Below are 16,636 nucleotides of genomic sequence, written 5' to 3'. Positions count from 1 at the left end.
CCGCCCCTCACCCTCGCTGCGAGGGCGCCCCCGAGGAGTCGCGCGCACCGCCTGGACCCAACTGGGCTGGGATGTGAATGGAGCGGCCGACACTCCAGGCTCCTCCTCCTCCCACGCCGCCGGCCCCTCTTATTTGAGCTTTGGGAAGCTGGGGGCAGCCAGGCAGCTTGGGTAAGGAGTTCAAGGCAGCGCCCACACCCGCGTGTTCTCCGAAACCCGACCGCCTGTCCGCTCCCCCATTCCCGTCCGCCCTCCCACTCATTCAGCTATCCACCCACCCAGAGCCGGGCCTGCAGCTCAGGAACCGGGGCCCCGCCGCCTCTTCACCGCGATCCTGGACTTCCTCCTGCCGCCAGAGCCGGCTTCCACGTGTATCCTGGAGCCGGCGTCTTCGCACACGCTCCGCTCTGGACCTGGGTATCTTCAGCAGCCTGAGCAGTCCGGGATCCGGGGCCCCGGGGGTATCTGGGCCAAGTTAGGCGTGGCGGAGTCGAGCACCGAGCGTCGGCAAGACCTGAGGAGTCGGGGGACGTCCGGGGCCGAACTGCAGCAAATGGGCTCCGACTTGCGGGACCTGAACGCGCTGCTGCCAGCGGTACCCTCGCTGGGCGGCGGCGGGGGCTGCGCCCTGCCGGTGAGCGGCGCCGCGCAGTGGGCACCAGTGCTGGACTTTGCGCCCCCGGGGGCCTCGGCATACGGTTCGTTGGGCGGTCCTGCCCCTCCGCCCGCTCCGCCGCCGCCCCCGCCGCCTCCGCCGCCTCACTCCTTCATCAAACAGGAGCCGAGCTGGGGCGGCGCGGAGCCGCACGAAGAGCAGTGCTTGAGCGCCTTCACTGTCCACTTCTCCGGCCAGTTCACGGGCACAGCTGGAGCCTGTCGCTACGGACCCTTCGGTCCTCCTCCCCCCAGCCAGACGTCCTCCGGCCAGGCCAGGATGTTCCCCAACGCGCCCTACCTGCCCAGCTGCCTGGAAAGCCAGCCCGCTATTCGAAACCAAGGTAAGCCGGCCGGGGAGCGCCCCCTACGCGCGGGGTGGTGGCGAGGGGGCCGTCGTAGCGCGCCCGCACTCTGTCCAACCCCTCCCGGACCCTAGCTCCTGACGGCTGCCGCCCCGAGAACTGTGAGGGTAGCGGAAGCAGCCGCTGGGGAAGCGGAGGCCAGGGAGAGGGGGGACTCTTGGGCACCGGCTCCTGACATCCTTGGGAGCCGGGCTGTTCGCTTGAGGCGGGAGGTCTTCTGGGGGCCCCTCCGAACCCTGGAGATTCCGGGACCGCGAATGCCCTTGGGAGTGGCAAGGGAGAATCTGTGCAGTGTCTGGCTGTGCCTCGGAAGAGGTTTTGTCATTCAAGACACCGCCAAACTGTCACTTGGCATTGGACTTTTTAGACGGACTGTGGATTCAGAGTGGGACCAGCACGAGATGAGCAGCCCGTGCTGCCTCCGCAGAGCCCAAATGTCCAGGAACTGCGCTCGCCCTTACTACGCTGTCGGCACACGTTAGACGCGCGATAGGTGTCGTGGAGCACGGCAATGAATCAGTGAACAGGCTAGCGACGAATCAGTGGCTTTCCTGAAACTACGGCCGTGTCAGCGTGTGGCTCCCTAGTATGGTGGTGTGGAAGCGGATCTCTCCTAGGCTCAGGTGGCGGCCCCGCGGGCTTCAGGGCTGGATGAGAAACCCAGCTACCCGGCTCCAAGCTGTGCGGGGCCGGCTCCTACTGTAGTCAGTGAAATAAGGCCTGGGCTTCAGGCGCCTCCTCGATGAACGCGGGGCTCAGCTGCGGAGAGATTTTTTGCAAGACTTGGGCGTTAGAGGGAGGACAGGTTTATTTTGCTTCCGTCGTCGTGCATCGAGGTTCACAGCTCTAGTTTGCTCGCCCCGCGCTGGCACCCGCACTTGTCTTTCTCAGTCAGGAACCAGAACAGAACCAATTGTGCCCGGTAGTTTGGCTTCTACATTTATTTTAATTGTCCACCCTCCTCCCCCGCGTCCCCCGCTGTTTGAGAACCCCAAACCAATCCGGGTTGATTCAGTATTTTACGAAATACTTTAAAACGCAGTGGAGGATGCCTTTCCTGGAGCAACATTTCTCGCGGGCCTAGGGACTGGGACGTTTCTGGAATGCGTGGGGTGGTGGAAGCAGAGTGTGTGCTGTTTGCAGGGGGCGCTGGGACTCCCCAGACACGGAAGAAGGGCTCTGTTCTTCCGAGGTCGCGCTCAGCGTCTGAACGCTCCCTCCAGGTGGTCCGCCCCTACCCGAGCCCAGCGGGGAGCCTCTGGCCCGCAAGAAGCCCTGGCGAAAGCGAAACTGCCCTCTTCTCCTCGTCCTGGGAATCTGGGCTCCCTGGCCCTTGGAGGACAGTTAAGCCGACTGGACCCACAGGTCCCTCTACTGTAGCTCTTTCGAAGGGTGTTGGAACAGCTCAGTCCCTCTTAGAGGCTCGTGTTTTCCTATCGTGCCACTTCTGATTAGCAGGCTGGTGTACTTTTGGCAAATCCCCAGGTGTCAGCTTCCCAATCCCTAAGAGGGGGGCTGAGATGGACACCCTGGGTAGTGGGTTGGGTGTGATGATCTGTGCAGAAGGCTGACTTTCTCTCGCTTCAGGTTCTAAATACCGAAGGTAGAGCCTCCACCTAACTGTGCCTTGAGCTGGTCTGGCCACCAATGGCAGGCAGGTGTGTGATGTGAGTTTCCATGTAGCTGTGTGCTGTGTGGAAAGGCCTGAGAAACCATTGATTTAAGTCTCCTGACAGCAAAATACTATTGTGTCATTATCATTTGAGCCCATCTAGGTACTGTGAACATTTTTGGAACCTGGGCTCGGTTGCTTTGTTTGGGCCCCACATCCAGCCGTCCAGGGCAGGTCTGTCGCCTGAGATCCCATTAAGCCAGCGGGATGAGGAGGCCAACTGTTGGCTTCCTAGCCAGTGGGCACTAATGTAGTAGATAGGCCGGCTGCCAAGGGGAAAAAGGTTTGGGAGCTGGACACCAGGACTAAAAGGTGAAGAAGTTCCCTTCTCCCCACCCTGAGGAGAAGCCCAGTGGAGGGCTGGCCTCAGGGCGGAGGGAGCACAGCCTGTAAGCCCGACTCTGTCTGTGGGCTTACTTTTCTCTTGCAGTGAAAACAGAGATGGGTCACTGGCTCAGCTCTTGGGACTCACTTGGCAGCTGGGAGCTGGGGTGGGATGTCAGAAACTGTTCCAGCTTCAGCCCGGGTGTTGGCCCTGAAGCCTGGAGATTCCAGATTTATTCTCTTGACTTCCAGGGTTTCTGTGGCTCTTCCAGGAATGTAGGGGGACTGGTGGGAAGCTTGGGCTGAGGGAAGCCAGGGCATCAATTCCTTTCCCAAAGTGTGGGAATGGACACCAGCAGCCCCAGGCCAGACTCCCGTGGACAGGCATCAAGACCCAGATCCTCATCCCCAAACAGAGCAGCCCGGCCATAGCCAAGAGAGGACGATTTCTGGCACCCTCTCACCACCCACCCCCGCTTTTTCTTATTCCTTGAATATGTTTTTCCTATTTCTTGAAAACATTTATAGCTGATGTCTTAACCTCGCTTCTAAACACGAGTTCTGCAAACATTACGGAACACCTACTCATGCCAGACATGGAGGACTGAATATCCAAACCATGTGCCTCGACCTGTACCTGAAGCTCATAGCCTGACGTTGGAGAAGCCCCTTGTTCTTGGATCAGGAAATTTAAGTTCTAACTGGTTAGGTGTGTGCAAGACATTTCAGCTTGTGGCAGAGCTGGCACTCAAACCCAGACAGACCATTGAGGGCTGTTTCTACCCATTTTCCCAGAGATCTGGGCCCACTGTTGACATGGGTTCCTCCGTCCCACTGGATGGACGCCAAACCCACTGCAGTCGGTGTGTGAGGGGTTGCCAAGGCAGAAGTGGGGTGAAGACTTGGGTAGCCCCAGATTACGTGCTGGCATTTGGGGAAGGGAAAGTTGCTTGTCACTCAGGCAGGTTCCTCAAGCCCCACGGGAGCACCGAACCAGAACGCAAGAGGAGGCCTTGGCATCACCAGCCACCCTGAGGTCACTGGGGAGACCAGCTTGCCCCAAGGGCCAAGGGCGACCTCCTTGGGTCGCATTGGAAAGGGTGCTTCGTTGTGGGACAGATTTTCCCCGTATCCTTCAGTAGCTGCGGAATCATCAATATCAGCTTTCTGACCCAACTACCTTCCTGACTGAGCCTGCTGTCCACTGCACCCCCTAGCTCCTGGGCGGGGTGGGAGTGGGGACGCTGGCCGGGTCCGGTGGCTCCTGGGCTCCTCACTGCGGCGGGCGGGGGAGGGAGGCGCAGAGCGTCTTGCCTCTCGGCGCGGTCAAGGTTGCACGCCCTCCCCGGCTGAGACTAACCGTGGGAAAGGCACTACCTTGGATGCTGGAGCCTCTTCCTCTAAGGCCTGTACAAGGCGCCTTTGAACACGCTGCCCCTTTCTGCCCGCAGCTGCCCCCTCCCCCGGCCCCTGCCCCCGCGCTCTGCGCCACAGGCCTAGCGCGAAGCCTCAGGACAGCGCCCTCTAATCAGTCCCGCGTCAGATAAGCTTCTAATTAAAAGAGCCCTCCCTCCTTGGCCCGAGGGTTCACGAAACACAGCCTCTCCCGGGAACCTAAAGGAGAGGGTAGGAGGCCGGCCCCTGTCTACCCCGTTGTGCGTGTCGGGTCTGGGAGGGGCCCTGGGGAGCCTCGCCCGGCGAGAGGACCGCGCTGCAGCCGGCACCCAAGGCTTTGCTGCTATCCCGCGATCGCGGGGCCTGCCTCGGAGGACAGCACAGTGCCCGGGGCCACTGTTACTCTACGGCTCAGGAATGGAGAAGGGTTCGTCAAGAGGCAATTTCTTTGTCGCTTCCGTTTCTTCTTTTTCATTTAAAAAAAAATTCTTTCAAAATTCGGCCTTTGCTCTGCAAAACTGGGTGCCAGGAGTCAAATTTCGTTTGTAAGCTGATCGATAGGCCTCTTACAGAGCCTGGCCTCCGCTCCCCAAAGGAAGTGCCTGGAAGCCCCAGCGCGCTCACCCACGCCTGACAGCCAGCGGGGCCGGGGTTATCTCTGCCCACTTAGCAGGCGAGAAACGGAGGCCTCCGGGTCATGCAAAGTATAGAAGCTGGTGGCTTCCTAAATCGTCGTCCTGTGGCGCCAGTCGGTGCCTGACACTTGGGTTGCTCGGTACAATCCGGTAATTCAGACCTTTCTCCATCCTTCCTCCCGCTCTGACAAACCACATTCCCCGAGTGGGCCCCGTGGAAGCTTTGTGTCCGTTTTGGGGGGTTCTGTTTCAAAGATAGTGGAATGCCCTCCTTTCTCTGTCCAGCTTAAGTCTTCTGGGGCACTTGTTGCAGAGGGACCATACCTGGGGGATGAGGCCTGCTGGACCCCAGTCCCAAGAGTTCGGTGGGGTCTGGTGACCCAGTGCAGGGGCTGGGGTGGGGGGTGGGGGACTGGGACCAGCCCGGTGGTCCTACAGGGAGCCGTGGTGAGGGTCTCCACCAATCGCATTTATCACGTGGCCTGGACCTCAGGCCAGAGACTCCTGATAGGAGGGGCCCCCAGCCACTGAGTTCAGGGGCCCAGGACCCACCCTTCTCCTAGCCCTAGGATCCTTCTTCCCCAGAGGCTGCAACCTTTTTTCTAGAAGCTGGAGGGACGTATGTTTAAAGGAATTTAATGACAGTAATCATAGAAGGAGACTACATTTTTCAGCTGACACCACATTACTTTTTTTGTTACCTTCGGAGAGTTGAGGAAGAACACAAGCGGCACTGCCTTCGATTTCTTGAGAGGGAAACTGAGGCAGAGGAGCCCTGCACCGCTGTGAGGTTGAGGTCCAGTGTTGAGGCCTGGGGCTCGAGGAAGCTTGTCCCCGCAGTTGTGGTCAGAGTCGGACCCACTGGGTGCGATGGGTCCTTGCAGGGGGGGCAGGGGAGGACGCAGGGTCAAGGCTGGTGTGCCCACGGGAAGGACCCCTTCTTTCCCCCTCCCTGGCTGTCCCGAGGGCCCGGGGTGTCATGGCGTCGGGTCGCCCAGCCTCAGATAACATTACTCGGTCATTACTCTCCCCATTTAAAGCCCATGCCGCTCAACTGGCTCCGAGTAATTAATGAAAGTTGGTGCTCGAGCCCCTGATTTACCGCTCCGAGTCAGCGCGGGGTCAGCCGAGCAGATTCATTTCTCTCGCCGGCGCTGCCCCTGCGCGAGAGCCGCGGTGTCTGGTTCGGGGGCGGGGGGACGGAGAACGACTTTCTCCGCCGAGTGGTGGGCGGTTTTCATACTTACTCGCCAGGGGTTCGGTCCAGGTGGAAGGCAAGGGCGTAAGCAAACTAGGAAACCGCGGGGAGGTCCGGGTGTCACCTAACGTAGGGCCGGGAGCTGGTCCTGGGGCCATACCTCGGGGCTTGGGCCCGTCTTCCCGCCCACAGCCCTAGAGGCCGGCGGGTGGGCATGACCCTCCGCTCCGGATCCGAATGCGCGTCCGGGAGCCCCTCTGCACCGGGCCTGGTTCACGCCTCCCGCTTGACGCTGTTCTTCCCTCTGCCGGCCCGCAGGTTACAGCACGGTCACCTTCGACGGAACGCCCAGCTACGGCCACACGCCCTCGCACCACGCGGCGCAGTTCCCCAACCACTCCTTCAAGCACGAGGACCCCATGGGCCAGCAGGGCTCGCTGGGTAAGCGGGCGGGAGTGCTGTGGGGTCCTCCTTCCTGCTTCTGCGTCGTCCTCCGCCCCCCCCCCCCACCCCGGTGAATTTCCAACCTACAGCAAGTTGGGGAGGGGAGAAGAGAACGTGTAAAGGGATCTTTAGAAATAATTAGCCCAATCTCTCAATGTAAAAGATCTATTGCTCCCTTCCCCCAGAGTATGTTAGTCACTGCTCCACTCAACCAAGTCTAAGAATGTCCCCAGGGCCTTTTCGGTGTGTTAGGCAGTGACTTCTAAGAGAATGTACAGTGGAAAGCTTAGCTCATTCCGATCTGGACTCCCCCTCTCTGCACGCCAGACATCCAGGCCCCATTACCCCCACCTTAGCCTTGGAACCCGGCTCAGGATGCTCTGTCCCGGTCCCTGCCCGCCGCCGCGCACCCCGGAGCCTTCGGGGCACGCTCACTCCGCTCTCCCCGGCTCTCTGCAGGTGAGCAGCAGTACTCCGTGCCGCCCCCCGTCTATGGCTGCCACACCCCCACCGACAGCTGCACCGGCAGCCAGGCCCTGCTGCTGAGGACGCCCTACAGCAGGTAGGAAGGCACCGGGCTCGGTGTCTGGGTCCCTGGAAGCCGGAGGGCACGGGAACGTCCGATGCAGGGCGTGTAGGGTGCGGGCGGCGAAGGACGCTTTTAGCCCAGCCGGCTGCTTAGAGCAAATTAAAGCAGCCCTCCATGCTCTGATTGACAGGAATAGATTTCCTTGTTTCCTGATTCTTATTTTGAATATAAACGAGCGCGGTTACTGTTTGGAACCGAACAAGAAAGAAAGCTGCTTTGAAAATTTACTTTTTAAAAGGGGTCTTTACTGGGAGGATTTTAGCATCCCCAGGACCAAAGATTAAACACGGAGTCCACTGCCACGCGGTTCTCACTCTCCAAATCCCTTTCCGGCCGCTGGCGTACCGGCCAGACCTCTCTGCGACCACTTCGAGGGCGCGCACCCTCGCGCAACAGCTTTTCCCCACGGCAACCGCGGGGCTGCCTGTGCCCTGTGGGCGCCGGTTCGCCGCCCTGGCTCCGCGCTGCGGCGGAACGCGCGGCCGCGTGTGGGATGCGTTCCGGTGCCTGCGGTCCTGCGCCTACCCCTCTCCTGTTCTCGGCAGGCGGAAGGCAGCTTCTTTTCCTTCGAAGCTTTTTTCCTGTCCCTCGTGCCTTCCCTCGGCTCTGGCTCCGCCCTCCACCTACTCTCCCTCAAATTTATTCTTCAACTTTGGGTGAACTTGGCCGGCATCCCGCGTCTCCGATAGGGTTGCCTAGTAACTGGTGCACACACCGGCCCGCGCCTGGCGGGGAGCTCTGGAGGAGGGAGGGAGGTGGCAGCTGGGGGCCTCAGAGGCCGGGGATTGGGCGCGCATTACCTCATGTACCATCCCTACCCCTCACCCCGGCGCTGCGGCGATCCTGATACCGACTGCCCCCAAACTCCTCTCCATCCTCCCTCCCCTGCGCTCCAGGACCCGGGGCTGACGTCAAGGGAAGGAGGTAGTGAGGTAATGAAGGAAGGAAAGCGCCTGCCCTGGGAGACTGGGTGGGGGGAATGGCCGCGCCCGGGGGACCATCAGTCCCACAGGTGGAGGAGGGGCAGGCGTCCGCGCTGCAGAGCCCGAGGTGGCGCGTCCCCAAGTCCTGGCCCGCTTATGAAACAGCCTAGGACTGGTCTGATTCTCCTGCTCCTTGGAAGTACGGGCCGAGTTTTCCCCACTTTTGTGTGCCTGAGCTGCGCGGGCTTTGAAAACCTTTTATTTTGATCTGAAAATCCAGCGTATCTAATCGGATCTTGGATTTGAGATCACGTTCCCCCCCTTTCCTATTTCCTTTCCTTTTCTTTTACTCTTCCTTCGTTCCTCCCTCCCTTCCTTCCTTCCTTTTCTTTTTTCTTTTCTTTTCTTTCAGAGAAAGAGGGATTTTGCCTTAGGAATTAGAGGTGGATTTTGACTTAGGGCTCAGGAAAGAGACAGGGGGCAAAGAAATGCAGGCAGCTGCACAGATGGAGAGGAAGAGGCCACAACTCACCCTCCTTCTCTTCCTTCCTAGCTCAGATCCAGTTCAGTTCTTCACCGCAGGCCCAGGGCTTTGCCCCAAGCCTGCCATTGCGCTCTCTGCACCTCCCCTCTGTGGGTCAGGGCAACGGAATGGATGCAGAATCCCCAACCATCACTGTCTGTGCTGATCAGTTAGCAAAACTGGTCAGAGGTGCTGTTCCCCTTCTTGAAGAGCTGCTTCTGCGCCTTGCCAGAGTGGCTTTGCTCTTACTCCAGTAGCCATGGGGAGTGCAGTTGAAATGGCTCACCATGGGATGGCCTTGGCCTGCTCCTCCCTCCTCAGCCCCGGCTTGGTGCCCCACCCCAGGTAGAGAAGACCCGATGCCTGAGTGGGTGCTGTCTGGGCCTTGGGGACTGAGAGGCCACTGGAGTCTGGGTCAGTAGTGTCACGCAGCTACACACATTTCTCACTCTCCTTTCTCTGAAGCATAAACCCACCCTGTGGGACACAGAGGGCCCATCAGAGGGACTGAGCCATCCCCCTTCCCCCCAAAAAGTGGAGTCAAGGATAAAGTGATCACAATTACTGATTTAATGGTGATTCTCCACACTGAGTGTCTGGGGTGGATTTTGATTGAGGGCTGAGATTACTATAGAAATAGGAAAAGTCACTTGAATTGCATTTTATACATACAATTTTCACAGTTTTTTAGTCCAGTTTCTAATTAGCCACTGTAGAAAGCAATTTTGTCAGGTTCATCTTTTGAAAGTATCTGCTTATCCATTTTTTCTTTCTATTGAGTTGGCCAAAAATCCGAATGTTTTTTTCTGTAAAATAAAAGACACATTTTTCATTTTCACCAATAACTTTATTGATTTGAATATGCCGAGTATGTGGGCTATCTCCTACGTGGTATAGTGTTGATTGTTTTCAGTTAATGTCTTGATTTGATCACTATCAACTTCAACTGGTCTGCTCGACCATGGAGCATCGACCAGCGAGAAATCTCCAGCACGAAAGTTCACAAACCACTTTTGACACCTTTCATCAGTCAGCGCGTTCTCCAAACGCTGCACAAGTCTTTTTTTGCGTTTCAGTTCCATTTTTACCTTTCTTGAAATAACAGAGCATAAGTGTTGTGTATTTTCTTCCAACTTCAATATTATAATAGCTACACAAAGATTCACTGATTTTGATAAGTTTTTAAAATAGGCGCGCTGATATGACAGCTGCCACAATACAATCTAACAAAATTGTTTCAAATGAAGTTAAAGACAACTAGAACCATTGTATTGAAAAAGCCAAAGGAACTTTTTGGCCAACCTAATACATAATTATAACTTTTTGCCTCTCGTTTTCATGAATGTCAGAAAACACCATTTTCTCCTGTTACAGAACATTTCCTAAGCAGTGACATCTCCTAAAATGGAGTCTGTGACCCGAGTAGGAATAGAGTTTGTTCCCTTGAAGTTTGTGCTATTGGAGTCTTTGGAGCTCCACTCACCCTAACGTCGCAAGATTTCAAATCCCCTTGCAAACAAAGATCAGGTGCTTCAAGCCGAAGGACATGTGATCCATGTGCACTGTTTACATAGCTGTGCAGACAGGTGTTCCACGGTATTCGCAGTAACCCCCTTCCATCCACCTATTACAACAGTTGCTGACCCAGGGAGGCTTCAGGTACTGAAGTAATAAAGCAGGAACCCAGGTGATAATGAGGTATCATGAAAAGAAGTCTTGAAGGTTTAGCATTGCCTGATATAGCAAGTAATTAATAAATGGTAAATATTTATTGGTGGTGGTGTTTTTATTAGAAGGTTTATTGGCACTACAGCCGAGGCCGTAGCTTCTCTCTAAGGGCTGGGTTTCTTCTGTTCGCTGTCCTTGAAAGAGGTAAAGTTGTTCCCCTTGGGCTGTCACCGGCTGGGGACCACTGTGTTCCCTTTGTGTGCCCTTTTCACAGAAACACTCTGGCGGGGGCCTCCTGTGGAACCTTCGCTTCTCCCTCAACTCTCGGGCTGGCGGCTTGGGGAGAGGGAGCTGTATAGACATCTTACATGGCATTTAAGCAAATTGCTTTTTTAAAAATTCTCTGTAGTAACCATGCCTGATGCCGCAAAACTAATTATGCATTAATTTAGCTTAATTGAAAAAAAAGATCAGGTGCTTCCCTCACAGTAGTGATGAATGGACAGGTGTAGGGGCATGTTAACATTGGGTCTATGCATCAATATCACCACGGTTGTGTCATTTTCTTCTTTCCAATCCCCCTCAAAAAGGTTTGAAAAGTTATTTAAATGATTTTGGGAACACAATGTGTGAAAAAGCATAAAAAATAGGACTGAACTCTAATCACGGAATAACTCAATTTTGGGATTTTTCATGTTCAGTGGTGCTTTTCTGTCTAAAACTGGGACCTCGTGGGAAAGGCTTGCTTGTGTTTTGTTCTCCTCCTTGCAGTTGATCCTTTGAGGCAACCTGCCCAACTCCATCCCCACCCCTCTTCCCAAAGCGCTGTTCCCCAAACTTGGATTTGGTCTTCCGCCCCAGCATGAAGGAAAGATAATGGTACATATACAGACATTAAATAAGCAGTGCACAATGTGAACTTGCTTGGAGGCAATTCTCAGAATTCTCTACTTGTCAGGAGAGAAACTGACAGCAAGAGAAACATGGCAAGTTCTCCCTGTCTCTCAGGTAGCAGATCTGAAGGGTTACAGCCATACCCATTTGTGTGTTGGTGTAATCAGTAGTGAGTAGAAAATGCGCCCAGTCAACTTGTGGGAAGTGATAGGATATGGTTTCCCCACCCTCCCTGCTTCCCTGGCCCCGCCCCTCCTCACCACATGTTGCAGGTGGGTAGAGTTTTATCTGTAGGTCACCAAGGCTTATGAAACTAGATTTCAGTCCTTAGGGAAGCCCATGGTCACGCTGGGTGGAAGCTGGAGTCCCTATAACACAGGGACTAGGATTTATTAGTACATGATCCCTACATGTGCCGAGTGCTTCACTCTCAGTTCATTCATTTAGTTCTTCCGATTAGTCTCTGAAGTGGGTGCGCTAAACTCCATTCTGCTGAGGAGGAAATAGATGTAGAGACTCAGAGTAACTTGCCCAGGCTCACACAGTGAGCGATCATCAGAACCAGGATTCGATCCTCAGTATCTCTGACTTCAGAACCCATCTGGGCTCTGGACCACTGAGGGACACCAGGCCACTCCACTCGGAATATTCCCCTTATACAGTCCATGCCTTTGCTGATGAATAACAATGGCAAATTCTTATGTAAACTTATTTCACTCAGGCACCACTCTAAGCAGTTTACAAGTATTGACTTATTGAATCACGTGGCAACTCTTCGAGGTATCATCCCTCTGAGGTTATCACCCCCACATCACGGAGGAGGAAACCGAGGCCCTGGAGGTGAATTTGCCCAGTGTGACACAGTAAGGGGCAGAGATGGTGTTTACGTCCCGTGGGTGAGGCCCCGGAATCTGTGCTTCTACCCAGTGCACCCACCTGCTGCCTCTCCTGATCCCTAAGTGCCACCCTCTCTCTCCAAAGGTGGCATCTTCCCTAGGTCTCCCTGAAGAAAAAGGTCTTTGTTTCCCACAGTTTTGAAAGAAACACATTATCTGTTAGTTTACATGTACCTTTCAATGGTAAGCACTTCGTGGGTTGAGGGGCACTATTTTTCCCTGGTGAGTATTGTTGCAGCCAACTTGACTTTCTCCTTAAGTTGTAACTAACAAAGCAGCTCTGACTTTCCAACGGTGGACTCCTCTAACTTTGCCTTTACCACTGGACGTGACTGTTGGTGAAGTTCAGTCCCAAACAGCTAAAGAAATCCAGAGCTGGGACCTGTCTTCCCATCCCCGGACCCAGGAGGAATGCTGCTCCCAGGGACACCCAGCTCTCTGCTTGCTCAGAGGCAAGGTCCCAGTGAATGTCGGACCCCATGCTCCCCTGAGGGGAGACAGTGGTAGAGTCCACCCTGGTTAAGTCTAATACAATGTTCCCTCTGAATTCTATGTGGAACGAGCAACTAGCTGGATCTTCCCTGCTCATTTCCCTTGAACCCTCTTCCACAAGCCCCCTCCGCCTCCTCTGGTTGCTGACCTCCGGTTCCTGAGTGTGCCCATTGCGCAGCTTGATTCTCAGAGCTACTTTAAAAAGGAGTTCTGTGCACTATGCTGGGAAAATATTCCCACACGCACTCTCTTTTGAGACATTCTAGTTGTTTCTCTTTCCTTTTATCCTTTTATGTGGTTTGCATACTTTCTTGTTTTTAATCTGTTTTTTAAAAGATTTTATTTATTTATTTTTTAGAGAGGGAAGGGAGGGAGAAAGGGAGAGAAAGAGAGAGAAACATCAATGTGCGGTTGCTGGGGGTCATGGCCTGCAACCCAGGCATGTACCCTGACTGGGACTCAAACCTGCGACGCTTTGGTTCGCAGCCTGCACTCAATCCACTGAGCTACACCAGCCAGGGCTGCATACCCTTCTTTAACAACAGTGCTACTAATGTAAATGAGAATGTTTCCTTCAGCAATTCAAGAGACAATAATTGCTGAGTGACTGTTTTTTAAAATCTTCATCTAAGGATATGTTCATTGATTTTTTTAGACATGGAGAAATGGGGGAAGAGACAGAGAGAGAAACACTGATGTGAGAGAGAAACATTGATTGGTTGCCTCTTGCATGTACCCTGACCTTTCGGTGTACGGGATGATGCTCAACCAGCTGAGCCGCCCCTCCAGGGCTGCTGACTTTTTATTAAATGTGGATTCACAAATGGTGAAGTGGACAATGGAGCCTGGTACCAGTAGATTGTCTTCCATGGGAATGAAACTTCGTTAGCAGCCCCAGAGTTTCTGGGGAATCCAAGTCAGTGAGAAGTTTACAATCCCTTATTTAAGTTAGGTTTTGACTTCGATATCAATCGGAGGACAGTTTATGTCCAAGGAAATGAAGTCATAGTCAATGCTGCCTCTTTTCACTTGTGTATCTGAGTACACTTTACATGGGGTGCAGGTTTTACTTGACAACACTGGTGTGTGTTTCCCACGTAGGCAGGCAGGAAGGCAGAGAGTCCGGAATGGTTTCCAAGGTGGTCTGTTCGTGGTGTTTGATATCAAAGCCAAAAACTTGCACTGGACTTGTCTCCAGGGAGGGGGGAAACCTAGTTTCAATATTCCTTCAACTTTTGTGCTGACCAAGTGTTTATTAATAGAAGTTGAATCCCCAGTGGGGTTTTCTTTGGTTAACTGGTGAGCTTGAGAGAAATTACAATACCAGGAGATTGACTGTAAAATAATTATTCACCATGGCCTGCTGGGCAGAAATTTCTTGACAGGCAGCCTCCGAGGCGCCTCAGAAGGAAGAACGCAGGAGAAGGGCAGCGTGGAAGCCTGGCCGCAGCCTGAGCAGTGCGTGAGCCTTGCTTATCAGGTAGAGGTGAAGCCGCAGAGACCTCTCTGTCAGTGTGGGCCAGAGCTGTCACGGCGAGTGCTGGAAACACGAATTCTGATCATGGATGCCAGTTACGTTTGCCTGGTTCCTGTTTGGCTTAAAAAAATCACCCCATGGACAAAGTCTTTTTTCCACCAAGATGCTACTTTGTGGGGGGATTGGGGAACTGGGTAAAAAAAGGTCAAGGATGAAGAAGTACAGATGGACAGATTGGTAGCTACAGAATAGTCACGGGGATGTAAAGCACAGCACAGCACAGGGAATATAGTGAGTGATATTGTAATAACTATGTCTGGGGCCAGCTGGGTACTGGAAACATCAGAAGGACCGCTTTGTAAAGTATCTGCTTGTCCACCCACTAGGCTGTACACTTGAAACTGATATAGAATAATATTGAATGTAAACTGTAATGGGGGAAAAAAGATTCTACTTTGCCAGCTACTAACCATCGGGCAGAGGTAACTCCACTCTCCACCAGGTTCTGTGGTTCTGTTCCAGTGGCACTAAGATCTTTTCTACCTTGTTCTAGTGAATATAGTAAACACATTGAAAGATGAAAATGTACTTGAATTACAAATGCATTTGAAGAGTGGAGGAGTTCTAGTCCAGATAATAGCTGAGGGTTTTCGTCTTCCTTTCTTTTTGTGCGGAGGTTAAGAACTCAGTAATACTGCAGTCCAGGCCAAAACAAACTCTATATGATCTACTACCGATTTCCTTTTAAGTTCCCCTCTTTGCAAAGACTGACTTCCTTTTATTTTACTCCAGCTTGCATTAATCCCAGTAATAGAAGTTTCTTTCCTCTCTCTCTTGCCTCCAACTTCAAACATTTCTTACATAGGAAACAAGTGTCTTTTTTTAAAAAGACCTACTTAAAAAAATATAAAGGACACCATGACTTTGGGAATACATTTTGGCAGCCTGCGATTTCAGAGTTCATTTCCGCACGGACAGTTAGACGGGGAGCTGAAATGCCTACGTGACCACTGTGGCTGCTCTGAGCCAAACCGCCTGCTTATCTGATCTCCTCTGGGGATGAGGTGGCTGACACCTTCAGTGGTTATTTAATAATTAGATGCCTTCTTTGTCAGGGGCCATATATTCTTTGAGCAGTGCTGCCTCTTTGTGTGGGTTTTCATGATGAGATCTGGGTGTTGACTGATCGCCCAGAGAGATCAGAGCCTGAACATGCATGGGCCCAATATTTTTAGCTCGAGCTCACATTTTGTCCTCGCCCCAGCAGCAGTTATTGTCATTGCCGTCCTGGGCTTCCAGCTGAAGGATTGTGCCAGTCCAGCCTCCTGACTGAGCTGCTGAGGAGCCTCGGCCAACAGAAGGCAGGATGTGGTTAAAACTGTGCTCTGATCCTATCGCTGGCCTCAGGAAACCTATGAGTAGTTGGGGATTTTCTGAAAGTCCTTCTTCCCATCCTGCCTCTCTCCTTCTGAGGATTTACAAGCTGGGCTCTCAGGGCTACTGCAGTCAAGAGGTGGGACTCCGGTTGGGACCTTGGCACATTTGTCCTTAGTTAGCTCAAGGGGATGCGTTGGGCATCTTGCATCTTGTAACTTTCTGGAGACAGAGTAGGTTATGCTTCCTTGCATGTGTTCCCTTCCACTTCTAGGCTCTTCCAGTCTGTATTATTATTACTATTATTCAAATGGTAGCGAGAAGACGAGGCTCAGGGGCCACATGATGTCTGAAGCTTTCAAAGGTGCAGGGCAGGGTGGGGGTTGGGGCATCAGGCATGTCAGCGGCAGGTACCTCTCTGAGCCCTCCTTTGATAAATGGGGATCGTAAATAAATATACCTGCCTCACAAAGTCGCCGTGGAGAATCAGTCAGCACTGTGCAAGATTTGCTAGATTAGAAATATTAAAATACTGTATCTGTCTAGTCCTCGAAGAGCCATTATTAGAGCTTTACAACATCTCTGTGAAGTTAAACTGATTGAGACTAATATTCCCATTAGACAGGTGAGGAAACTGAGGTGCAGAGAGCTGAATTGATTTGCTTAATTTGCTCAAGATTCTAAAACTTACAGAAGTAGCACTGTCTGGCAGAAACATAATACAAGTCATAGATGTAATTTGACATTTGCTAGCAGCCACATAAAAAAGAAACAGTGAAGTTAATTTTGAAATATTCTCCTTAACCCTGTGTAGTCAAAATCTTATTTCAACATGTGGCACTAGCCATATTTCAAGTGCTCAGTAGCCACATGTGACTCAGTGGCTGCCACACTGGACAAGGCAGTGAAGAGCATTTATTAAGCACCTACTAGGAAGATACCGATGTGTAAGATATAACTTGTATTTAAGAAAGTTTGTTCTATGGGGGCCAAGAGCATGTCCTTAAAAATATGTTCTCTTTGAGGTACTTCCTAGTGACCCTTAGGACTCTGTTGGATTATTTTTTGAAATCTGTGAGAAAATGCCTAAACCATAAAGCTAGATATTTGGGA

General features: G+C 52.9%; 1 protein-coding gene across 4 annotated transcripts in view; it reads left to right on the top strand.

The window, feature by feature from the left end:
• Window positions 1-449: 449 nt before the first annotated feature.
• WT1 (WT1 transcription factor) overlaps window positions 450-16,636 on the top strand; it is a 48,257-nt gene continuing 32,070 nt past the window's right edge. For 2 of the 4 annotated variants that reach the window (XM_036029193.1, XM_036029194.1), the window contains exons 1-3: window positions 450-998; window positions 6,562-6,684; window positions 7,147-7,249. In XM_036029193.1, the coding sequence (XP_035885086.1) occupies window positions 554-998; window positions 6,562-6,684; window positions 7,147-7,249 (671 nt within the window). In that variant the 5' untranslated portion in view covers window positions 450-553. Of the gene's footprint in view, window positions 999-6,561; window positions 6,685-7,146; window positions 7,250-7,941; window positions 8,209-16,636 lie in introns of those variants that run through there. The other 2 variants (XM_036029196.1, XM_036029195.1) reach the window with 1 other exon arrangement.

The sequence above is a fragment of the Phyllostomus discolor genome, chromosome 6 (assembly GCF_004126475.2).
Source record: "Phyllostomus discolor isolate MPI-MPIP mPhyDis1 chromosome 6, mPhyDis1.pri.v3, whole genome shotgun sequence".
In the NCBI taxonomy this organism is placed as follows: Eukaryota; Metazoa; Chordata; class Mammalia; order Chiroptera; family Phyllostomidae; genus Phyllostomus; species Phyllostomus discolor.
Note: the sequence above shows the minus strand (reverse complement) of the source record. Positions and strands in the feature narration are given on the sequence as shown.